Source organism: Paralichthys olivaceus, chromosome 13 (genome assembly GCF_024713975.1).
Source record: "Paralichthys olivaceus isolate ysfri-2021 chromosome 13, ASM2471397v2, whole genome shotgun sequence".
NCBI classification, from domain to species: Eukaryota; Metazoa; Chordata; class Actinopteri; order Pleuronectiformes; family Paralichthyidae; genus Paralichthys; species Paralichthys olivaceus.
The window spans coordinates 19,346,287-19,368,298 of NC_091105.1; the positions used below are offsets into that span (position 1 = coordinate 19,346,287).

General features: G+C 39.0%; 1 protein-coding gene across 5 annotated transcripts in view; it reads left to right on the plus strand.

Moving 5' to 3' along the window:
* grik2 (glutamate receptor, ionotropic, kainate 2) overlaps positions 1-21,577 on the plus strand; it is a 214,171-nt gene extending 192,594 nt beyond the window's left edge. Inside the window, exons 16-18 of one of the 5 annotated variants that reach the window (XM_020091417.2) lie at positions 1,625-1,875; positions 2,169-2,196; positions 19,499-21,577. In XM_020091417.2, coding sequence (XP_019946976.2) covers positions 1,625-1,875; positions 2,169-2,196; positions 19,499-19,746 — 527 coding nt within the window. In that variant the 3' untranslated portion in view covers positions 19,747-21,577. Of the gene's footprint in view, positions 1-1,624; positions 1,876-2,168; positions 2,323-8,931; positions 9,069-19,498 lie in introns of those variants that run through there. The other 4 variants (XM_069537204.1, XM_069537206.1, XM_069537205.1 and 1 more) reach the window with 4 other exon arrangements.
* Positions 21,578-22,012: the final 435 nt, after the last annotated feature.

The following is a 22,012-nucleotide window of genomic DNA, read 5'->3' on the forward strand; positions in this document are numbered from 1 at the left end:
CTGGAGTGCTTTATCTGAGTGGAGAACGGCAGGATTAAAGGTGCAGGTGTTGCTGGGAAAACCGAAAAGGGGAGAAGTCATTGGGCGCTCTGCAGACATGTCACATGGGCAGAAGGGAACATTACGAAGCGTGCTTTGGGAATGTTCACTTATTAAGCCTGGGAAAGGGCCCACAGTTAAAACATTAGCACGGATTAAGCGTGGCAACTGGTTTTAATTAGAACACTATAGAGGTAGAATGAATAGAGCTATGAGTCCCCATTGATGTATTTTAGGTTTTAATGTTGTTGGGCTAATGGGAACACTGACATAACATTACTATCTTCATTCCACCTTTTCCATTGTGCATGTCTAACATTGTCAAATATTAATGCTAATGTCTAAGATTACCATTAGTGTGTAGGCTACTGAAACATTAAGGGGATTTTGAATGAAATTCTCCAATACTCAGTAAAGAGACTAGAAACCAGAAAACATGAAATGTTTATGGTAGAAAACAATAATGAAGGTATTTATAACGGCGGTATTTGGCCTTTAACCAAACTATCGGATAAATATTGGATAACATCATATGCATACGAGAGAAAGGCCTGGAAAACACTGGAAGTGCTACCGGACCTGATGGCACATCAGCCAAGTATAAGTATGTTCCAGAACTGAGGGACTATTATAGCTAAAATTAAACCTGAGAGGCCTTTGAGGACAGTAAGGGTTCATGTAAAAATTTAGATGAGGATTCAGTGGATGATTTAAAGCTTCGTATTAGCTTAAATTTAAAATGTAACTTTAGTACTTTATAAGCTTAAATAGCTTAATTTTTAAATGTGCAATGCCTCCTTCTTTGCTCCAATTTCTGGACAGATGTTATCAAAACTTTTTTCATAAATTACAGACTCAGCTGGAAAATATGGGACATATAAAGCCAAATACCAATAAGTAGCTAAAGGGACACTAAACATTTTTGAAAGATGATGGTGATGGAGGGAATCCAGAGCAATACTTGTAAAGAAGGCATTACAGAAATCTAGTGAAAAAAATCACAGCATGGATAAATCTGTATAAGTCTGGTTTCATACTGTGAATTATTCAATTTTTTAAATAATCTTAAATTGAAAGCAGTGTTCATCGGAACAGCTGAATCAAATACAACACCCACATTTCAACAACAACCACTGGCTTGGTATTTTTTTAAATGGCTTCCAAGAAGAAGAATTAGAACTGGCCATAGACTTTCTGTTTGGTCATTGTTAAGTTTAAGGAGGTTTTTTTTCCAACAAATTTAAATCGTCATCAACAAAATGATTATATATATTATGTTTATTAAATATTGTACCCAAGGACAACATACAAAGACCTTTGTGACCATGGTTACAAAAACAAATGCACAGGAATGTTTGTGGAACAGTTAAGGATAAAAGTCAATTTCACAAGAGAAACAAACAGCAGTCTACTTTAATTGCTGCTTAAAATATAACCATGGGTTATGCAGTCAATGCTCAAACTTTGATTAACCATCGGAGTCAGCATTCAGTAACGCTAACAAGCCATGTTGTTACAGGCAAGATAAAGGCACTGATCTGGTCATGTTGGTTGCTCACGCTGACCTCGTCTTTTGGTCCTTCAGGCTCTCCGTACAGAGATAAGATCACTATTGCCATCCTGCAGCTTCAGGAGGAAGGGAAGCTGCACATGATGAAGGAGAAGTGGTGGAGAGGAAATGGCTGTCCAGAAGAGGAGAGTAAGGAGGCCAGCGCCCTCGGAGTGCAGAACATCGGAGGGATCTTCATCGTCCTCGCCGCCGGACTTGTCCTCTCCGTGTTTGTGGCTGTGGGGGAGTTCATCTACAAGTCCAAACAGAATGCACAACTTGAAAAGGTAAGAAACACCTCTGACAGTCATCTTTGCTTTGTTATTTAAAACAATGATAGCAGAATTTCTTACCATAACCACGTTTGCCATGGAAGATAGTCTCATGGCAAAGACGAAAAGATATATAAATGTTAACAAAATGAAACAACATATATGCCAAATATAGTTATTTTTATACTTTCTAATAAATAGATTAAATGGATAACCTTTTTGGGCAATTTGTGGAAACTCACTATAATGACAGTGCTATTTCATATGCAGTAAGATAAGGTTTGGTTTCTTTGCATTTATTCACATAGGCCCAATGGCGACAACGAGATAAGAAACGTGAGGAATTCTGCTGTCACCATGGATCCAAGCTAGACTTTAACCACCATCACAAATGACCTCAAGTGAAACTCCAGAAACTTTGCTTTTCTATTGTAATCTAACATGATCTAAAACTTCCCAAAACCACTGAATTGTGTTTTTCTTTCTGACACTCCTGAGGGAATGGGAACATGATTGGAGTGCTGGTAGTAATATACAGTTGGACCATGAACACTTGCACTGCAAATGTTTGCTCTGGTGCATGACCCACGTCTTCAGCAGCCACATCCACTAACCCGCACCTCCCCCAATCACTTCCACTGTCCATTTCCACTCTGCAAACTGTCATCCTGCCTTTACTGCAACTATCCTCATTCAGCTCACATGTACAGGAGCTTTTCTAGATCAGTGCAGTTACACAACACAAGACTTTTGTTTGACTGGAGCTTCCCAGCAAACAATGTGACACTGTATAGTTGCTGATATAATCACCTGCACCATTGGAGAAATACTGCAGGGCGACTGTATGTACAAATAACTATAAATGGAAACAATGCAATTACTCCTTGAGTACATGTGCCTGGGGTGTCAGCAATTGAGATCTAATCTCATTGGTTATGTTCAACAACTCATTGTAGAACACTATACAAAATATGAGTACATTCAATTGATGCTGTGGCTGAAGCTTGTATTATTTCTGATGCAGACTTAACCATCTGCCAATCATTTCTAAAGTGTTTACTACTTTACCCAAGGTCTGCTTAAGGCTATATGAAGCTGCAACTGTATACACATGGATTATTACATAAGTACGTGCTGTGAAGCAAATAACTCTTTAACTTTATATAGCATAGTTTGTATTATATATGTAACATGGTAAATCTATGTGTAATTATTAAACTTTTTATGTCACATTTTTGTACAATGAAGGATAAACTTTTCCTAAACAGTAAAAATGGCAGAAATTGTCATTTCTATGTCATCAGTCTAATGTTAGATAGATGCTAGCATTATTGCATTAAAGCTGTTAGCCTGAAGCTAATATAAATAACATGACTATGACGATGACACACTTCTAATATATGTAGTTTTATCACCACAATTATTGTAAAAGCAGACATTTAATAGAGAAGAGTGTTATGAAAGGAACAGAGCGACATTATGCCACAAAGTACAGAGAGAAGAAACTGTACATTATTGTTGGAATAAAATTTACATTTTTGATGTTTCTTTAAAAAGGGAAACATCTATTTTTTTTTCAAATTAAATTCCTGGACTTACTGAGACAGTTTCCTTCAACATTTGATTGTGTTGATCAAACAATGTTTTAACATGGCCCAGCGGCCCATGTCATTTTATGAAGGGACGACACACACACACACATGTTAATACACAGGTTTGAATGCACATAGATATAGTATTATGAAGACATAATATAAACACACATTCATACTGAAAACATGCTTCGAAAGCACAATGATGAGTGTTAAGGCCTTGGTAACCAGGGTTAATAAAAATACTTCATCACATTCCTATTTACCTGCTGAAATGTGTCCATGACTCGCAGTCATTCTGCCTCCTACACAGCATTGAATTACATGAACAGGCAAACATGCCCCAGGCTGAAACAAGGCCATGATGAGTAGCTAACCCGATTTCAACTCATGGAAATTCTTCATCAAAAGATGAAAAGAATAAATCACTAATTAAAAACAGAATTATTTAATGGAATACTTTTACTGAGCCTCAAATTATCGGAAGAAAATATCCTGCTGTTATTTTAAGCTGGATTTATGATTCATAATTCTAGTACACAATGAAGATGGCACACAATATTGTATTTAGAGATTGTTTAAAGTTGCATGGAAGGTGTATCATCATCAACAAATCCCTTGAAATCCCAACAAGTAAAAAGTAAAGTAAAATTGTACTTGTTTAACTGTATTGTTATATAGAAGGAATCTACTTCCAGAAATCAAATATATATTAATCCTAGTGATGTTTTAACTTGTGTGTAATCATATAGATTGTACAAACTGCTGTTTTCTTTAGCCTAGAATGAGCCATGTATTTTAGTTGTCCAGACTAGACAAACTAAACACCTTTCGAGTTGTAGGACAGCTGAAGGCTACCATGAGGTTCTCTTTCATGCTTGGAAGGGGAGGGTGAGGTGAGGGGTATTCAGCTGCAACATGCAACTTCACCACTAGGTGTCACGAAATCCTACACACTGGACCTTTAAAATCTAAGTTAAATGAACAATTAAAAACAATTAAACAATTAAAATTAGTTTCTTTGAATCTGGGCTGAAAGAATTTAGAGCAATAACAGCACTCATACAATACATCCAATGTCACCAAAATACCTCTGTTAACTCTGGACATATGATATTATGTGTGCACATACAACAAACATGCACAATAAGATCAATTTAAAAAATAATAAGATAATGATACATAATGGGCAAATCAAATTAGAGGAAGAAGCTAAATAAAAGATGAGTAAACATCAACCCTGCCAGTCTTCTTGAGTCTGCACTCATATCGTGGGTAACAAAACTGCTTGGGGTACATCAGTCGTTGCTTATATTATTGTCAGGGGTGATGTACTTCTGGCATTAACGCTGCAGTGTGCTCAAGAGGTACACAATGTGCTCTTTATATTCTTATTACCTGGGGTACATTACATGTTACATTATGGAGGCGACCGCTGGCAGCCTTATTGCCTCTTGGACAGACATTGCAGGGCCCTCAATTCACTAAACACCACAGGAAGAAAACACTGACATCAATTTTCATATGTGTACATCCACTGGTTATTTCCTTCGGTCGGTGCAGGTCATGTTGGCATTGGTGATCTAAATGAATGCTGCATTCATACGCTCCTTGGATTATCCAGTTTTCTGAGCTGGGAAGTCATTCTTCTTATTGTGGTTGGTTCATGTGCTTTTATTAAGTAAGATTGTGGAACAAAAAAAAAATAAAAAATTGCAAAGAGAATTTAACTACCCTAAAATAGCTTCTTGTTAGCAGGGTTACAGCTGATCAAACTATATCTCTGTGGAGACGACATCTAATGATTTTCAGCTCGTACCATTTTACAAATTTACTAATGGTATAAAGGAAAAATTATTTATTACTCATTCGTCTCGGACAATAAGTTTCATCCACTATATTCTTATGGAGGCTATATGACACCAAATATTCAAAAAGCTGTTTACCAGGAACCTCAAGAAATTGAGGTTGTTTCAACCTCAATTTGGGGGGAATTGTGAATTTCTACATTCTGAAGCAAATTTATCTAATAATTCATGAATACACACTTTTTACTGGTAAGATACAGCATATTCCGATTATTAATATTCCCACCAATAGTTTTTTGTTGTTTTTCTTTAAAAAAAGTTCAAATATGACATTCACAATTTCCCCAACCTTAACTTCAACTGTAATATATGCTTCTACCCAGTTCTCATGGAGCATATATAAGATAAGACACTATGAGGTCCATACTGGCACCGCTCCACCTCCCACACAACGTTATTCATCTATTCATGACAAGCTAAATAAATAGACACCATGAATACCAGCAGAGACCACGCAGGTAGAGGCCAGGGTTTTTATTATTAATCTATTTATTTTACAGACTCAAGGCTTCTCTATTTAAATTACAACATATCACTTGTGCTGACATTGGAATGCTTGCACTCTATTTTATGCACAAATACCACTCCTGTCATGTGTTCTGCACTCTGCCATGTGAACATGCCTTTGGTTGGAGAACAATCATTGACACACTTGTCACTTGTTTGCTTGGGACTGCACAGTTATTTCCTTTTCCTCAGAATTTAGACAAAATAGAATCACTTGACTGGTACAACACAGGGTTCAACTAATGCTGGTGTTTGAAGGCCATAATGAATCTGCCCTTGGCTAGTACGTGCTGATTCGTGAACTTTTTTTGTTGACTGAAAACACTTGTGAAAAAGTATTTAGGCTATGATCGAGCACAGCTCTCCACTGAAACCTAGATTAATTAAATCTTTGAAGTGGGTTATCAGCAGTTTAAAGGAAGTTTAATTTCTGGGTGAGTGGGTCTCCAGACTCTGATGGCGGTCGGTGAAAGTGAAATCTCTTACGCTTTGATGCAACTCCGTAACTCCATAACTAAACCTGCTCACAGTTCAAACATGTTCAATGATGCACATCAGCTCCTGTCTCAAGACCAGCCCATCCTAAAGAAAGCCGTACATGCCTGTCAGTGATAACCACAATGGGCAAACACAACAGTACTGCTAGTTTGATACATCCACTGAAATCTGCATTATGGACAGTCTGCTAGCCTTCAAAGTTCTAGATCTGTCCTCTTCCCCTGCAAACCACTGAGAGTAGAAAAATCCAAACATGACCAATCAGGAGCGTTGAACCAGAGGAAACCTGTAACCCCAGAGACAACTACAGTTCCCACTTATACATCAATGTCATCCAACAGCAGTAGCTCAAAATATTTGGACATAAATTACTTTAATGAATAAAAATGAATAATTGAATTCATTTCAAATTCTTGTTTATAATTTACACAAAAAAAACAAATTGGGGGCTCTGAAAGCAAATATCAAATGACTGCCTTTTCTTTTCAGTCAAGATAAATAGCATCTTATCTGGAATATAAAATCTGCCACTATAATGAGCTGGCCAAATGAGGCAGTAAAAGCAGGCAGTGATCAGTGATGTGTATTGATTTATCTCACAGATAATTTCATTGTGAATTTAAGGAACACTGGTCGGTCATTTGTAAAGTTTTATAAGCGGAAACAAGGTTGATATTGACTATACATTTGTAATGAACATTTCGACAAGTGTTCTAAATGTTTGTATTTTTATGTGATAAGGTTAGATAAGAGAGAGTTGATGGTTTTGGGGAAATAAACAATGGTGAAGGTACAGATAGGCGTCCAACCAACTCAAGACTTGAGTGATGCATTGTATGTTTAGCCAGTGGATCTCACAGTCCAGTGCTAATTTGCACCAGGCTTATCAGTGAAAATGACCCATATATTTTTTCTTTCATTTTGCGAATCAACCCTATATTTTGCTTTTATTGCTGCCAACTTCTCATATAATTGAATACCACCAACTTTTTTCCAATATGGGAGGTGTTTTCTCACCATGATGCTGCAAGTGTCAAGTTGAAAAATGTGGTGCTAAGCATCTTTTTGTTGTGTTTCACATGCTTGACAGTGCACATCCAGCAATTTGCATTTTATAATTACTTCTTTTCTTTTACATTAGAAAGAAGCAAAAGTAGCAGCTAGTCATTTATATAGTGAGCCATTCACCCTCTGATACATTAGAGGAACTATTAATAGTGTTTAATGGTTAAAGAGACATGTTAACACCGTAAGTATGTGTTTTTGAGATTACTGCATTTACCAAACATGTTGCAATACATCAAGCACTGTCAGAAAAAAATACACTTGTTAATAATTTTAATAAAAATATGAATAAACATTTGATAACTTTACAAACCACAGACCTCTGTAGGCTGGTCATTTTGATTTATCTACCAAGCATATGAAACCTCTTTCCCTCATTTTCTGTTTTTCTTCTGTGTTCCCTTCACATTATTTCAGTACATTCCATCATCACTGCTAACTTACTTATTTTGAGAGAGAAGCTGTTCAGATCCACAGACATATGATGAGAGATCACTTCTGTTTGCCTGTACCAAGTACAGAAGGAGCTCTGGGAACTAACACTTACTTAGTACAAGTAACCTATAAATAGTTAGCTTCCATAAACTGCAGAAAATGTAAAAACATCTCCAAGGCTGCCACAAACACTGATTGTCAGGAGTGTAGGTGCGTAAAGAAAGGTGACTAAGAGTAGGTGACTAACCGAATAACAGGAGGTGACCCACTGCAACACATGAGCTTGCTTGAAACACAAAAACAAAAGATGGAGCTCTACAAAATTTTAATCCAGGGTCAGTAGTATATAGGTATGAAATTGTATTTTTCCAAACACAAAAGAAATCAATGAATTTTAAAAATAAATCATCCTTGATCGTCTGCTCAGCCAGGCTCAGATGACACTTAAGTGCAGCGCTGCTCCTGTTGCCAGGACTGTGGCGTATAATTGTTATCACATTTAAGTAAATACTAAAACTGTAAGGTACAGGCATTAAAGGCTGGACCCCCCCCCCCAAAAAAAAAACATGCAAGCTTGTTCACCCAACAAACTTTTTGTTAATGTCAGAGCACATTTATAAGATGTCATCAAATTAATATGCATTTTATTTACTTTTTGTTGATATAACTTGTACGTTTTCACTTTTGAAGGAGCTGTGTTTGTTTGTGTTGTGATCCTGTGTTTTGTGCCAAGTGATTATAAAATAGTAATTATGTGATTTTAATAATAGTCAGGACCTGATTTTCCGCTATAAGAGGTTTTCTCAAATATCTGCCTGAGTAAAGTTGTCACTGTGATATAGAGATATGAATATCAGCCCCAAAAGAGACAGTGTGTTAAGTACAAGTTAGGATAAGAAAATTACTCACACTAATTTTAGTTAAATCTTTCAGAAAAATGATTTTGGACTAAATCACACACCTCATCGCCTTTCAGCTCATTTCTCTGTCACCCCCATTCTAGTCTGTTAGATTTCCATGATTACCATGGTTGTCCCCTTCCTCCCTCTCCTCCTCTGCCTCCTGCTCCTTTCTCTCCTCTTCTGTCCCTTGCTTCCTCCCCTCAGCCCCTCCTCCGCTTCCTTCTCCCTCTCCTTCTCCTCCCGCTCCTCCTCCTCCTGCTGCTTTTCCCTCTCTTCCTGCCTGCTGCTGAGGCTGCCGCAGACTAACCTGGCTCTCGGGGTGCAGGGACCGCCAGCTGTTTGTGAGGAAACCATCTCATCAGCACACACACACACACACGCACACACAAACATGCACGCATGCATGCATATGGATGCACACGTAGAGATGTCTGTGCACAAAGGGAAAGTCTGATGATTCAGGTAGTTGGTCTCTGTTACATGGCAGATTGGAGTTTTTTATTTTATTCTAGAAAGATTTTGGGAGGCAGAGCTCCTTCTGAGGCATAAACCGATTCGGTGAAAGAGCTTCATCTCAGTAGCGCCAGTAACAAGGAAGAGGACAGCAAGCCAATTCAATGCATGCGAGGCTTCACTCCAGGCAGATTACATTGTAACACACAACATCATCCTCTTGATAGTCTTGACACAAGATAAAAAGTTGCTGCCATGACAGCTTTGGGAAAGCCTTAACATGTTACCCCACTGGACTTCCTGGATCGTATTTAAATCTACCTTGAACAAATAAGAGCTTTGCTATGTTGGAATACATGTTACATGTTCAGCTCATCTAGCTTTTGTCACCCCTGATCATTTCCTTAAGTACATAGTCATACCATTTGGGTTTGGAAACTCCAACACGGATTTTTTTCTGCCACCTGGTTGGCACGTGTAGATAACATGCAGGAGGTTTTATTTGTTTTGAGAGTGTCCCTTTAACTTTGAATCCCACCAAATGTGAGTGTGACAGGTCTGCAGTCACATACTGGGGAAAGCAGGCGGGGTAGGGGCAGGTATGCCTTCTGCTGGCCAGAAACCCAGCAGGAACTCTGCAGGTTTGTGGGAATATGCGGTTGTTATCGTGGCTCCTGTAAAAGCTTTGGCATTAGGAGGCCGCTGCTAGGCTGTTTGTCTCGTCCACTGTGTGTCAAGAAGCATTTGAATCTGGATTTTGTGTGACTCTTCCAGTTGTAGGTTGTAGGTAAGTTGAGGCCCAAGTGTTGTCTGGTGAGTTTTTTTTGTCTTCCCACCAGAAATTTGATTTCACATAGTGTTTTGAACCAGAGACCTTATATGGTCATCAGTCAACCTGTGTTGTGTCCAATTAGCAGCTCACAAAAATATCTTAATACTGTTGCATAAAGCTTAGATGCAACAAATGCTGATGTACCACATGTGCAAACACATGATACAGCAGCAGAGCAGAAAGTTGTCTCGATGGAGAGGAAACTTTCTTGCACTTTGCCTCATGTTGATAAGAACCTGAGTGTACGACAAGTTCTTTGGTGGTTTGAATTGTGCCCCCAAGTGTCATAACCCAGAGGTCAATGAGGTGTACCTTGTTGAGGAAAAGGTGTATTTGTACCTTACATTACATGGAGTTCCAAAACATCTAAATACAACAGAAGGAAAATAAAGCCCTGGTTGACTATGGAGGTAGTCAAGGATCTGATGTCAGATATGTTATGCTCACATCCCTGTAATTCTGTGACTTTGCAGTGCACTAGAAAGAAAGTGTAGGTTCCAATGAATCATATGATGTATAACACTTAATGCTGAATGAAAGTATAAGCTCAGAATCAGAAAAAGTACAAAACTATATATCCCTGCATTTTTTTTTGGCTATTGAGGGTTACATGTCACTCCGATCTGCCATGGGTCAAAAAAAGAAGCATGTCATTTCACCCCTTGCACCACATAGTTTCTTGAAAGGTCACATTCACAAAGCAGATGAGTCTGATAATGTTGTTTATTTCCAAGCGCACACTTTGTTTCTGGTTGTCCCACTTTTCCAATTTATTCCTTATGACTGTGTTGAAACCAAAACACCAACTTGTTTGTGGATCATCACATGCCAGAAGGAGTTTGCACTGATGCACATTTTTCATACTGATCTTTTCAATTCTGTCATCCCTAATGCTTTTTTTTTTTTATCATCTTGTTGAAATCCTTTTTTAAATATTGCATTATTACACATAATGAAACAGTCACCCTCAGGTGGTTCTCTCTGATTCTCTCACGATGGAGGAGAAAACTGTCAAAAGCTGAAAGAATTATGAGTTAAACTGAAGCTTGGGAATCACAAAAAAAATATGTAAATCTTTTTTTACACATGGATTTCATTCATTACATATTCCCCTTAATTCTGCCATCACCACTTGGTTGTGGCTGCGTACATTCTATTTATAATGTACGACAAGTTAACAGTGTTTGTCATAGTAGGAACAAATATACAGTTATACAGTGGAAACCAGATATAATGATCAAGGATATACTCATCAACTGTTCATATGAATCGAAAAACCTGGGGTGGAATAATTCCTGTACAAATGCCATTTAAATGCCATGATTATAGTGATCAGGTAGTCCACTTGCAGTGATCATTTTGGGTCTTTTCATACGTAAGAAAAGTATTCACCACTCACATGCATGTGGACATGTGCACAGACATGGTATGCAAAGGGAGGACGACAGTTAGAACACGTCATTCACAAAGCAAAATGAAAGCTGCGCTGCACCAAAGGTGGACGGCAGCTCAGGGGATCTACAGATTAAACAAAAACTCAAAGCAGCTACACATTTACTGCCCGCAGGGCCCACAGACGCACAATCAACGGAGGATTATATGTGCAGCGGTGCCCTATACCATCTGCATCACAGCCTCACAGCTGCTCCTCCTCCATTCAGGCTGAACACAGCCCATTATTTCACTCTCACTGGTGTGGAACTTTTATCTTTTGGACTTTGAAGAGCAGACCAACAATGTTCCCTTTAAACTAAGCCCATTCCAGATTAAGAGGTAGTTGCTAAACATCTACATATATAATCTACTGATTACTTTTGGATTACTGCACACATAGCATCCATATCGAAGAGATTAAACCAATAATGTTCCCTTGGGAATGTCCTCATGAAATGCAGTTTTATTAACCATCATTCATTTGTACAGTTGGACCTGCATAAATAATTACATGGGTTGAATGCCGCTTTTTCCTTTTGATGTCTGCACTCAGTGTCAGATTTACAACCTCACCATTCTCCTCAAAGTGAGCAGGCCCTTCCTCACGATGACCTGCAGCAATACAGCTGCGGCTGATTGTTGAGCATCATAAAAACTCTGTAATCCAATGACCCCAAGCAGCCGCCATCAATCCAGCATGCCACCAGCAGGCAGCCGTGATGGCAATGTGTCCCCTGTGGGTGAGCAGAGTGGGCCCAATGTTCCCCAGAGCCTGGAGCTATATGGTTGTTACTGATGAGAACACTGCCATGGCATTACATTTTACAGGGAGCAGGGGAATCAGTAGCTTTGATAAATAAGTCTTTTTCGGTGGGTCAGACAATCACCAGTTATACTTTCAGAAAAGTGTGAATATATACATATCATCGCTCGAGATTGCAGAGTCAGACACACCAATCTGTGCACCGCCTGGACTAATTACAAGAAAGTCTATGACTTGATACACATCGATACCTAAATGCTTGGAAACGTGCAACATCAACAGGACACTAAGAACCTTCATCAAGAACTCCATGGGGCTGTGGAGATTAACTCTAGATGCCAACACAAAGCCCATTGCACAGGTCCCTATCAATTGGGCATACCAAGCAGATGCTCTGTCCCCACTGCTGTTCTGCATAGGCCTGAATCCCCTGAGCCAGATCATCACAAAGAGTGGCTACGGATTCCTATTTCGAAGTGGAGCAAAGATCTGCCTCCTCCTCTACATGGATTACATCAGGCTGTATGCAAGGAGTGAGCAAGACATCCACTCAGTGATCCACACCACCAGAAACTACAGCATCGACATCAGAATGTCATTCTGACTACACAAGCGCAATGCATGGAGGGTTTCAGCCCAAGTGCAGCACCCTGAGGCTATATACTGAGCAAAAGGAGGGTGGCCAAGGGCTAGGGCGCGTCAAAGCCACAATCCAGGATGAGACAATGAATATCCAGGACTGCATCAGGAAGATTGTCCCAAGGGACAAGTTGACAGGCAGCAGAAACCTGTTGATGATGAGGAGAAGGGCGAAGACGCACCATCATGGAAGGACAAGGCCCCTGCACCGCATGTAAATGCACAGAGGCAGTAATCATGGCAGCACAAGAACAGGCCCTATGCACAAGATCAATGGTGGCTGGGGTCTACCACAGCAGACAAGATCCAAGGTGCAGGCTGTGCTGTATCCCTGGGACAGTCCAGCACATAGTAGCATAAAGCTAAGACCCTGTGGGACTTCAGATTCCAGACTGACAAGCACCTGCTGGCTAATCAACCAGACATACTGGATGGTGAACAAAGAACAGAAAATGACTTTAGTGATAGATGTGGCAATCCCAGCAAACACTACACCAGGAAAAAGAAGCATGAGAAGATTGAGAGGCTGAAAGAACAGCTAGAAAAAGAGAAAGGTGAAATGCAATGTGATAGTGGGAGCAGTGTGGCTCCATCAGATGTCAGGTACAACATTTGAAGCCTCTGTCCAGAAGAGTTCACTCCTAGGAACAGCTTAGATACTGTGCAGACCCCTAAAAGTCCCAGGCCTCTGGTAGAGGATCCAAGCTTGAGGAAGACATACCACCCTATATAGGGTGCAAGGGAGGTGTCTTTGGTGATGATATATATATAGTTGTAGACATTTCACTTGTTTGCTGCACAAACAGCAGACGTCCATCCATCCATCCATTAACTACACTGCTCATCCATTGAGGGTTGAAGAAACAAAGGATCTAATCCCTGCTGACAAGAGGTGGGGCACACAGGTCACCAGCATATCACAGGCCTCACATATAGAGATACAGAACTATTTATGCTCACATTCAAACATACATTGAGTCACCAGTTAACCTTCATGTTTAATATAATACATATTGTCACCCCAGAGGAGCTTAACGAAGCATTTCACCATCACCAAATGTTTCCCTTCTGAAACATTTCATAACATTTTAAGTGCAAATACAAATTTGCATTTTGCATATTGCATATTCAGCATTTGTGCATTAGCATAGGAGTAAAACCATCATTATCAAACAATCTGAAAATGGTTGAGGCAAAATTTAGCATTTTGACTTTAAGGCCCAGATTTAGCATTGAGGACAGTAGCACTTTTTCTTATGATTTGCAAGAACTGCACTTGACATAGACCATCTAGTGTTGCATATTTTTTAAGCTTAAGTGCTGCAGATTCTTCAAAGACTGGAGGAAAATCCTGCGTTTTTTCTTGAACCGAACCATCTGAACTCAGCATCAACACAGTCACAGCTTCTCATTAGTAAACCACATTGCTTATCGTATTAAAAGTTAATTTTCATTATCATATTTTGTCATGTAATCCTGACAATGTAATGTTGTAATTACACTTTTTTTTCCGAATGTGATGTCGTCTGGTTATTATTTTGTATTTTAACTACATAATCCTGATAGTTTATCTGACGTTAGGCCAGGATGTGACCAGGCAGTGGTCTAACTGTACATGCAGTGAGACAGGATTCCAGTGTGAGGACAAACAAGGTGCAGCAATAAGTGATGCCATTCAATGGGCCTAAAACCCACTGTGCTCACTAAGATCGTGGCTAAACATGTGGAGATGCCTGCCGGTTCGTGTTTGTTCATAGATTTTATTCTACAGAGGCGTGTGTATTCGAGTTTGAACTAGCGTCTTGTGATTGGCTGTTCGTGTGCATCACACAGTGCACAGTTGTTCCTTCTCATCATTCATCTGCCTAACGTCCTAACTCACTGACGATCCACGCCATTTCCTCTGACCATCACACCAGGTAAGAGCTTGTTGCCTGAGCCCCTGGCTGTTTTTGTTTGTATTATTCCTTTGGTATTCTGGTGAACCAAAAACTGTCTCACAATGAAAAGAAGCAGATGGGGAAATGCATGTAATATACTCCAATGAGACCATTTTATATTGTAATAATTATTTTTCATAATGATGTGTTTGTGACATGTACACCATATAATTATGGATGATTGATTAATCTATAGAAACTTTAGTTTGTGTCTCTAATCTTGATCATGGTCAATGATCATGATTTGGATATGAAATAATGTCCTGATCAATAATCAATCAATCAAATTTTTGCTGTTTAGCCCATATTCACAAATCACAATTTGTCTCACAGGGCTTAACAAGGTTTGACATCCTCTGTTCTTAACTCTCAACTGGAGTGAGGGGTATTCAGCTGCAACATATAACTTCACCACTAGATTTCACTGAATTCTAGACAGTGAACCTTTAATTAGAAGCTATTTAAAGAGGGACATTTGCGTAGAAAACCATCTTCTAATGAATCGTCTGCTCTGTTAGGCTTTGTGAGGGTTTTGTTTATTCACCAGCTCTCTGAAGTACAGTTCTTAGGGACAAACTAGCTCAGTAATCCACCCACTGTGGTTTATTTTTCCACTCATAGTGTTAGTGAAAATGTTTTTAAATTGACAGCAGTGGTTGTGTTTCACTTTATCCGGATAAACAAAAATATGTGCAGGGTGTCAGCTGATTTAGAACTAGAAGTGGAGGCCTGTTTTTGCCATGCGTGATATTTCAAGGTATTGGTTAGACATGCAGTCGCACATTCAACTTTGAAGTGACCGTAGTTTACACCCTATTACATTTAAGTTGCACTGAGCTGAGATCTACCAGCCACCATGGAAATCTCTTGGTTAAGTTTAAATAAATATTGTCTCTTTAAAGAGACAATGGAGTGTATGTATTTAACTTTCCAACTCTTAATTAAAACCATTACCCCAAATATTAGCCATTACCCCAAATATTAGCCAAACTGTTTTTGAGGCCTGTGGTAGCTAGGCTCAGGATTTATTGCTGTAGTATCAACCTCTACCACCTCCCTGCAATTACAGTGGAACAGATTTAGCAAAACCATTGACACACACTATTTAAAGGAAACAAAGTTTCCAGAGACTGTTTTTAAATTGTATCCATGCTCAATCCTGAGATCCTTGTCAGTAAAACATTTTAAAATCTGTCCCAATTTCATATTTCTAATGTACAAAAATGAGTCGAAGCATCACAGCCACAGCGTCATGACTTGTTTAACGGGTCATACAGTATTTGAATACATTTAATAATCAAATTATGCATGAATCTTTGCATTTATTATACATCCATGTAGTTCTTATCCAGTCAGGCTTGATACAGTGATATTGTTTGGCATGGTGTCCAGATGTTCAGCTACATGATAATCACAGTGTGTGGATAAACTGCACTGGGGAATATTTAAATGAAATACTGTGGAAATCCAGCTGTGGAAATCCAGCTGTCTGATCAATTTAAGTTACAAAATGGGGCTGGAACGCACACAACCCACTGGAGACTTAGCTTATTTTCCCAATGTGATCCATCACATTATGCATGGAGATTTGTCAGCAGTGTACTCTCCACTAGAATTTGATAGAATTGAAACAGGCTCCTTTTGGAACTTACCCACACGTTTAACAACCATTTGCATTCACTGTCGAATAAAGGATTTCTTGAAGAGCACCAAGTCAACGAAAATTGCAGAGTGAGAAATTCATGGAGAACAGATGGGTTACGAGAATATTTTTACACTAAAGGATCATTGTTAATTTCCCTGATTTGACAGTTACTGTTGATCCTTCTATAAATGTATCCTATTGGCTGTTACTGTTACCATGGCAAGAAAGCTTATATAACCTTAATGGAGTAATTGTTTAACCCAAACCACAAAATCTAACCAAGTCATCATCCCTTGTCATGTTATTAAACTTTATAATTAATATCTTAAAATTTTTTTGACGTAAATTTTTTATAGTTTTCAGGGCAAATAAAATTAGTATTAGATCAGTACTACTGATCAGTGCATTGGATCACTTATGTGTCATTTTATGGACAAACAACATATCTGTAATTTAATTTGAAGATGGTTTTTTGGTTGTCTTCCCTCCTGTTTGCTTATGGTTGAACTTTTAGGACCTCTCATCTATGTTCATTAGCTTTGCTGAATATTTTATTCCAGACCTTGTTTCTGAAGTGTTTTTAAGGTGCTTTCATTTATTACTATAGAAGGATGATTCGTGGTGTGTACAGTATTATTGCAGCAAATTTTGTATCAAATGAACCTACCTGTGCTTTCAATGTTATTACCATGCTTCAGTGACAAAGCTTTTAAATCTCAACAAGCCTCGAGTCCCTCGACTTTAGATTATAGTGGCACACTGAATTGAGCTAAAAGTGCTCGATCCAAAGCATGAAATATCCCTGTTATGGTACAAGCCCTGAAAAGAAAATTACTAGTTGGACTTCTGCTTATTTAGGTGTAATTTTCTATTTTGCTGTGGAAATGTTTCTGCGCTCATACCAATGACTCGGTGACACATAGAAATCCAGCATTTCACTGTCAGAAAAACCTCAACGATCCCCAAAGGAAAATTACTTTGTTGCAATCGAACAACATTCAATTTGGAAAGAGGATGAACACAAGTAAAACTGCAATAACAGTAGATACACTGTAATTGAATGGAACATTTTCCAAATGCAAAATAGAGGGGGACATTGTTGGCCACCAGGTTTGTGCATTGATCTCTTAAGCAGTTTAAATATGCAAAGTTGCACTAATTCAGGGTGAACTTGGCATCGGCGGTCTGGTTTCAGCCCCATATCACTAGGCCCCTTTGAATACAGCTGGCATCATTGGTTGGTGTGAAGCCAGCTGGGATCATACCGTTGCCATATTATTACACTATTATTAAACAAAAAGCCTTGTAAAGTGGAGTGCTGCCATGACACACAGACAATGGGAGAATGATCTGTACTGTATGTATTAGAAAAGCAGCTGATGGCATTGGGTCATTCTGCACCAAACAACTGAATTTACCTTTATCATCAAAGGACCTGCGTTATTATTTGCTCTTTCATAACTTTGTTAATAGTGTTACTTTAACCTTCTATTTACCATGACCACAATGTTTTCCTGACCAGATCCTAGTTTGGTTATCTGGTGTGAATAGTCTAGAAAGAAGTAATGTTAAGAAGGACAGTAATAGTATTTTAAAGATTTGCAGTAAACATATTTTGCACATATTTCATCAAAATATATATTAATAAGAAAGATCACATGATGATTCACACTATCTCCTTGCCCTCAAAACAGACTCAATTCTTCATAGCATGGATTGCACAAGATGTTGGAAACTTTCCTTTGAGATTCTGCTCCATGTTGACATGACTGCATTAAAAACATTTTATACCACATCACATATGTTCTACCAGATTTACATTTGACCGTGGAGCTCACTGAAGCTCAGTGAACTCCCTCAGCAGGGTCCTGCTTTTCTTCTGCTGTTGTAAAACCATCCACCTCATTGCTGGACGTGTTGCCTTCAGAGACACCTTTCTGCTCACCAGGGTTGTAAAGAGAAGTTATCTGAGTTACCTCCTCTCTCAGTCATCTAGAAACAGTCTTGTCAGGGTGAGGGTCAAGGGTCAAAATCCAAGAGACCAGCAGTTTAGAAAATACCCAATAGTTGTGCTACTGTCAAAAGTCATAAAATTTGATTTATTTTTTCTAACTATACAATTTAATCACTGTATCACTGCCCAACTAACATTGTTGGAGAGCTCTATCTTAAACCAGCCACTAAGCAGCTGCAAACACTGGAAAGTGTCTCTGCTAGTGTCAGAGTGATGCAGTTACTTTTGACCAAAGTACTTGTCTGAAGTCAGTGTGGTTCATTGTTATTATAAGGGTTCCGGCTTTTAAAGGGAATGGCACTTTATTGCGTGTGTGTAAAACCCAAAACACACCCATGATTAATAAAGAGACTTAGACTCTGGACCATGCAGCTGGTGCAGTGACCTCAGTAAAATCTGTGCATTTGGATGTCACATGCTCATTGAGTGTTAAAGAACAGTCCCATAGTGAGATTTTACCTAGTTTCTCTTTTTAAGTAGGAAATTCATGCCCTTCTCTGAGACGAGAAGATATTATGTAAAAACACCAGCTATTTCCAATATTAATGTCAAGTTAGACAAGGAAGCTTAAAGGGTCTATATGTAACTCATGATAAACTGTATTCCTAAAATTCAGTGGAAGTTACAGATTGTTACAGTACTTTGAGAATATGTGTGAAATGTAAAATACACAATGCATCAAACATAAAAAGCCTTGCATGCACAGCAACTACTATAAATCACCACTATTGTATTCAGACACTAAGATAAGTAATTCCATGCCTTTACACTTTACAAACTACTACACAGCCTATGGACCTGCACCCCCCTCCACCCTACTCCTTTCTCTGTTCCCATCAAGCATTTTCTCCATTCCCAGCCTGCTACACTGCATATTTCACCATTTCCCCCTGTGGCAGCTCTGCACCTAGATGGTGGGTGGTGATTTGGGAAGGCTACAAAACAAGGCTGCCTACAATGAGAACAGGCTTGTTCTTTTGCCCATAACATTTGGACAGGGGAAGCAGTCTGAAACCTATTGTTCTCCTTTTTTTCCTATTTCCCTCTGCAGAGGTCCTTCTGCAGTGCTGTGGTGGACGAGCTGCGGGTTTCCCTCAAGTGCCAGCGCCGGCTCAAACACAAGCCCCAGCCACCTGTCATGGTGAAAACGGAGGAGGTCATCAACATGCACACTTTCAACGACCGCAGACTGCCAGGGAAAGAGACCATGGCCTAAAATCTCAATCACTTTCTCACCCTCACTCTTGCAGTGAGGAGTTGTGCAGAGACACTGGGGAAATGGGAAGGGGTAAATGGTAAGGGGGGGTGGGGCAACGGGTTGCTTTGGCTGATAGTTGGGTTATTTCAAAGGTAGAGCAGAGGTGCTTGGGTGTTTATTGGGGAAATATCATTCTTGTTTCTTTAAAAAATTAGCTAGGGATAAGAGATTCAACAATATTTCCTGTGGAAATAACTTGAACCTGGGTAAATTTTCAGTGAGTTACCTCATTGCTCTTAGCACCTTGGCAAGGCGGCAAAGGATTTTCAAAACCCAGGAGTTGAAGAGGTAGTCTGGGAATAAATTTAAATTGGGATAGAAGTGGTCAATGATAAAAAATACAAAAAACAAATTGGGCCTATAATCCTCAGCGGCTGCTCAGTGAGTCTTTCACCGCACACTTCAAAAGAGGCTGGTTGAGCAGCCTCCAGAGCATCTCAATAACGATGGGTGAACAAACTAAGGAGGGGAGTGGAGGGAAACGTCTGTACAGGATGTGTTTGGTTTTATTTTCAAGAGTTGCGAAGAGAGTGACCACAGCAGTTATTGACTAAATGAAACCCAAAGCCCCGAAAACGATGACGACCTCGGCAGCTCCCAAAATGTACAGAGAGGCATTGCTTGGTTGCATATGATATTGATTGACATCAGAAATGGATAAACTGTATATCATCCATCAGGCAATAAGTGATATCATTTATTTGTGTTTCAGAGTACTAACACTTTGTCTTTAATGTGGGGGGTGGGGGGATTTTAAGATTTAAGATTATATGGTAAAATTCAAGCAGAAAATGCAGGAGTAGGGCAATGTAGTGACCTGTTGATGTCCATGTATCAGCCAGTAGTCATATGAGGAGGATTCTGTGGAAGTACACACACCCTTAATATCAACGAGGCGGAACCTTGGAATGTCTAAATTCACAGCAATCACACAACACACAGACTCTATTTATTCTAAGTATTTATTGTTTAATTTATGATACTCATTATTTATATCTCTATGGACTGGATTTTCACTACTGCAGTAAATACACCTCAACTCTGTATGGGTATATACACGGTTTCTTTCCGTTTGCGCAGTATCAAGTGTCCAGTTTCATTTTGTACTCCTGTGGCTTTATTTTCTTTTTTTGGCAGCAAAGCCCCACATTTACTTGCGCAAATGCAATTTCTATGAAAAAAAAAAAGTGTTTTTGTACGAAGAGAATCAAATTTTGTAATGATTTTTATCAACACAAAATGCTCCATGAAGAGTGTCATCCATGGCAGAGAGGGGGTTCTCCACACCAGTATTTCAGGAGGCTTTCTTAGACACTAGACAAAGCTGACACACACTTAAAACACACACACACACACACGAGTGCAGGGTGCACCCACTCTCCATGGAGCAGATTCACAGCAATTAGTACTGTTCTCCGGTAGAGAGACAGAACATTCTGGTCAAGCATCAGTGACGTTGTGTATGGAGAAGAAGAAGAAAAAAAAAAAGAAACTATTTTTTATCATGTAAAGGAATCATATTTAAAGAAAGATATTTTTACTTCACATGAAAGAAGAGTATTGATAATACTGGTTAGAGCAACTATACAGTGTACACACACACACACACACACACACACACAGAGGAAGGGAGGGAGACGGCTGATGATGCTTATCATTCTACACCCCTGATTACTGATAGACTGCTAGAGTCCAGTGCTGAGCAATCGTGTGTAAATGGTTTTAAAAAGGAAAAAGATGTATTTAAAAAAAAACTTAAGAACACTTAACTAATTTTGAACTTGTGAAAAGAAAATAGAGTGCACACAGTTTACCCTTTGAAGTTGATGCACAAGTTTAAAGACAATAAAAAAAGTATTCATACTGTTTCGTCATGTGTGTCTTTATTGACTGAAACATAAGAATGATTAAAAGTCCTCTGTTGTAGGAAGGTATTGGAAGAATGTAATTGTAATGTTCTATTAAAAGGTGCCACATTATTGATGGGATGGAAGCTGGTCTGTATCTAATTAACCCCACCAATCCAAATATTTTCTAACATGTCAACTCCAATAAGATAATTGCCTTTCACCTTCACTGTGGGCTACACAATTTCGTCAATTTGAATGATTTGTCTTGCGGTAGTATACTTGACTGCTGGTTGAGACCATGTGGGCGACACAAGGGGTCTCAAGATTCAGTAATGGGTCTTATTTAAAGAGCCAAGGTCGGTCAATTTACTTGCTTTGGCTGATTTTGAAAACACCTGTTTGGGCATGCCGGCACATTGACAGACAACTCTTCCAATGCTTTTGACAATAAAAGGTC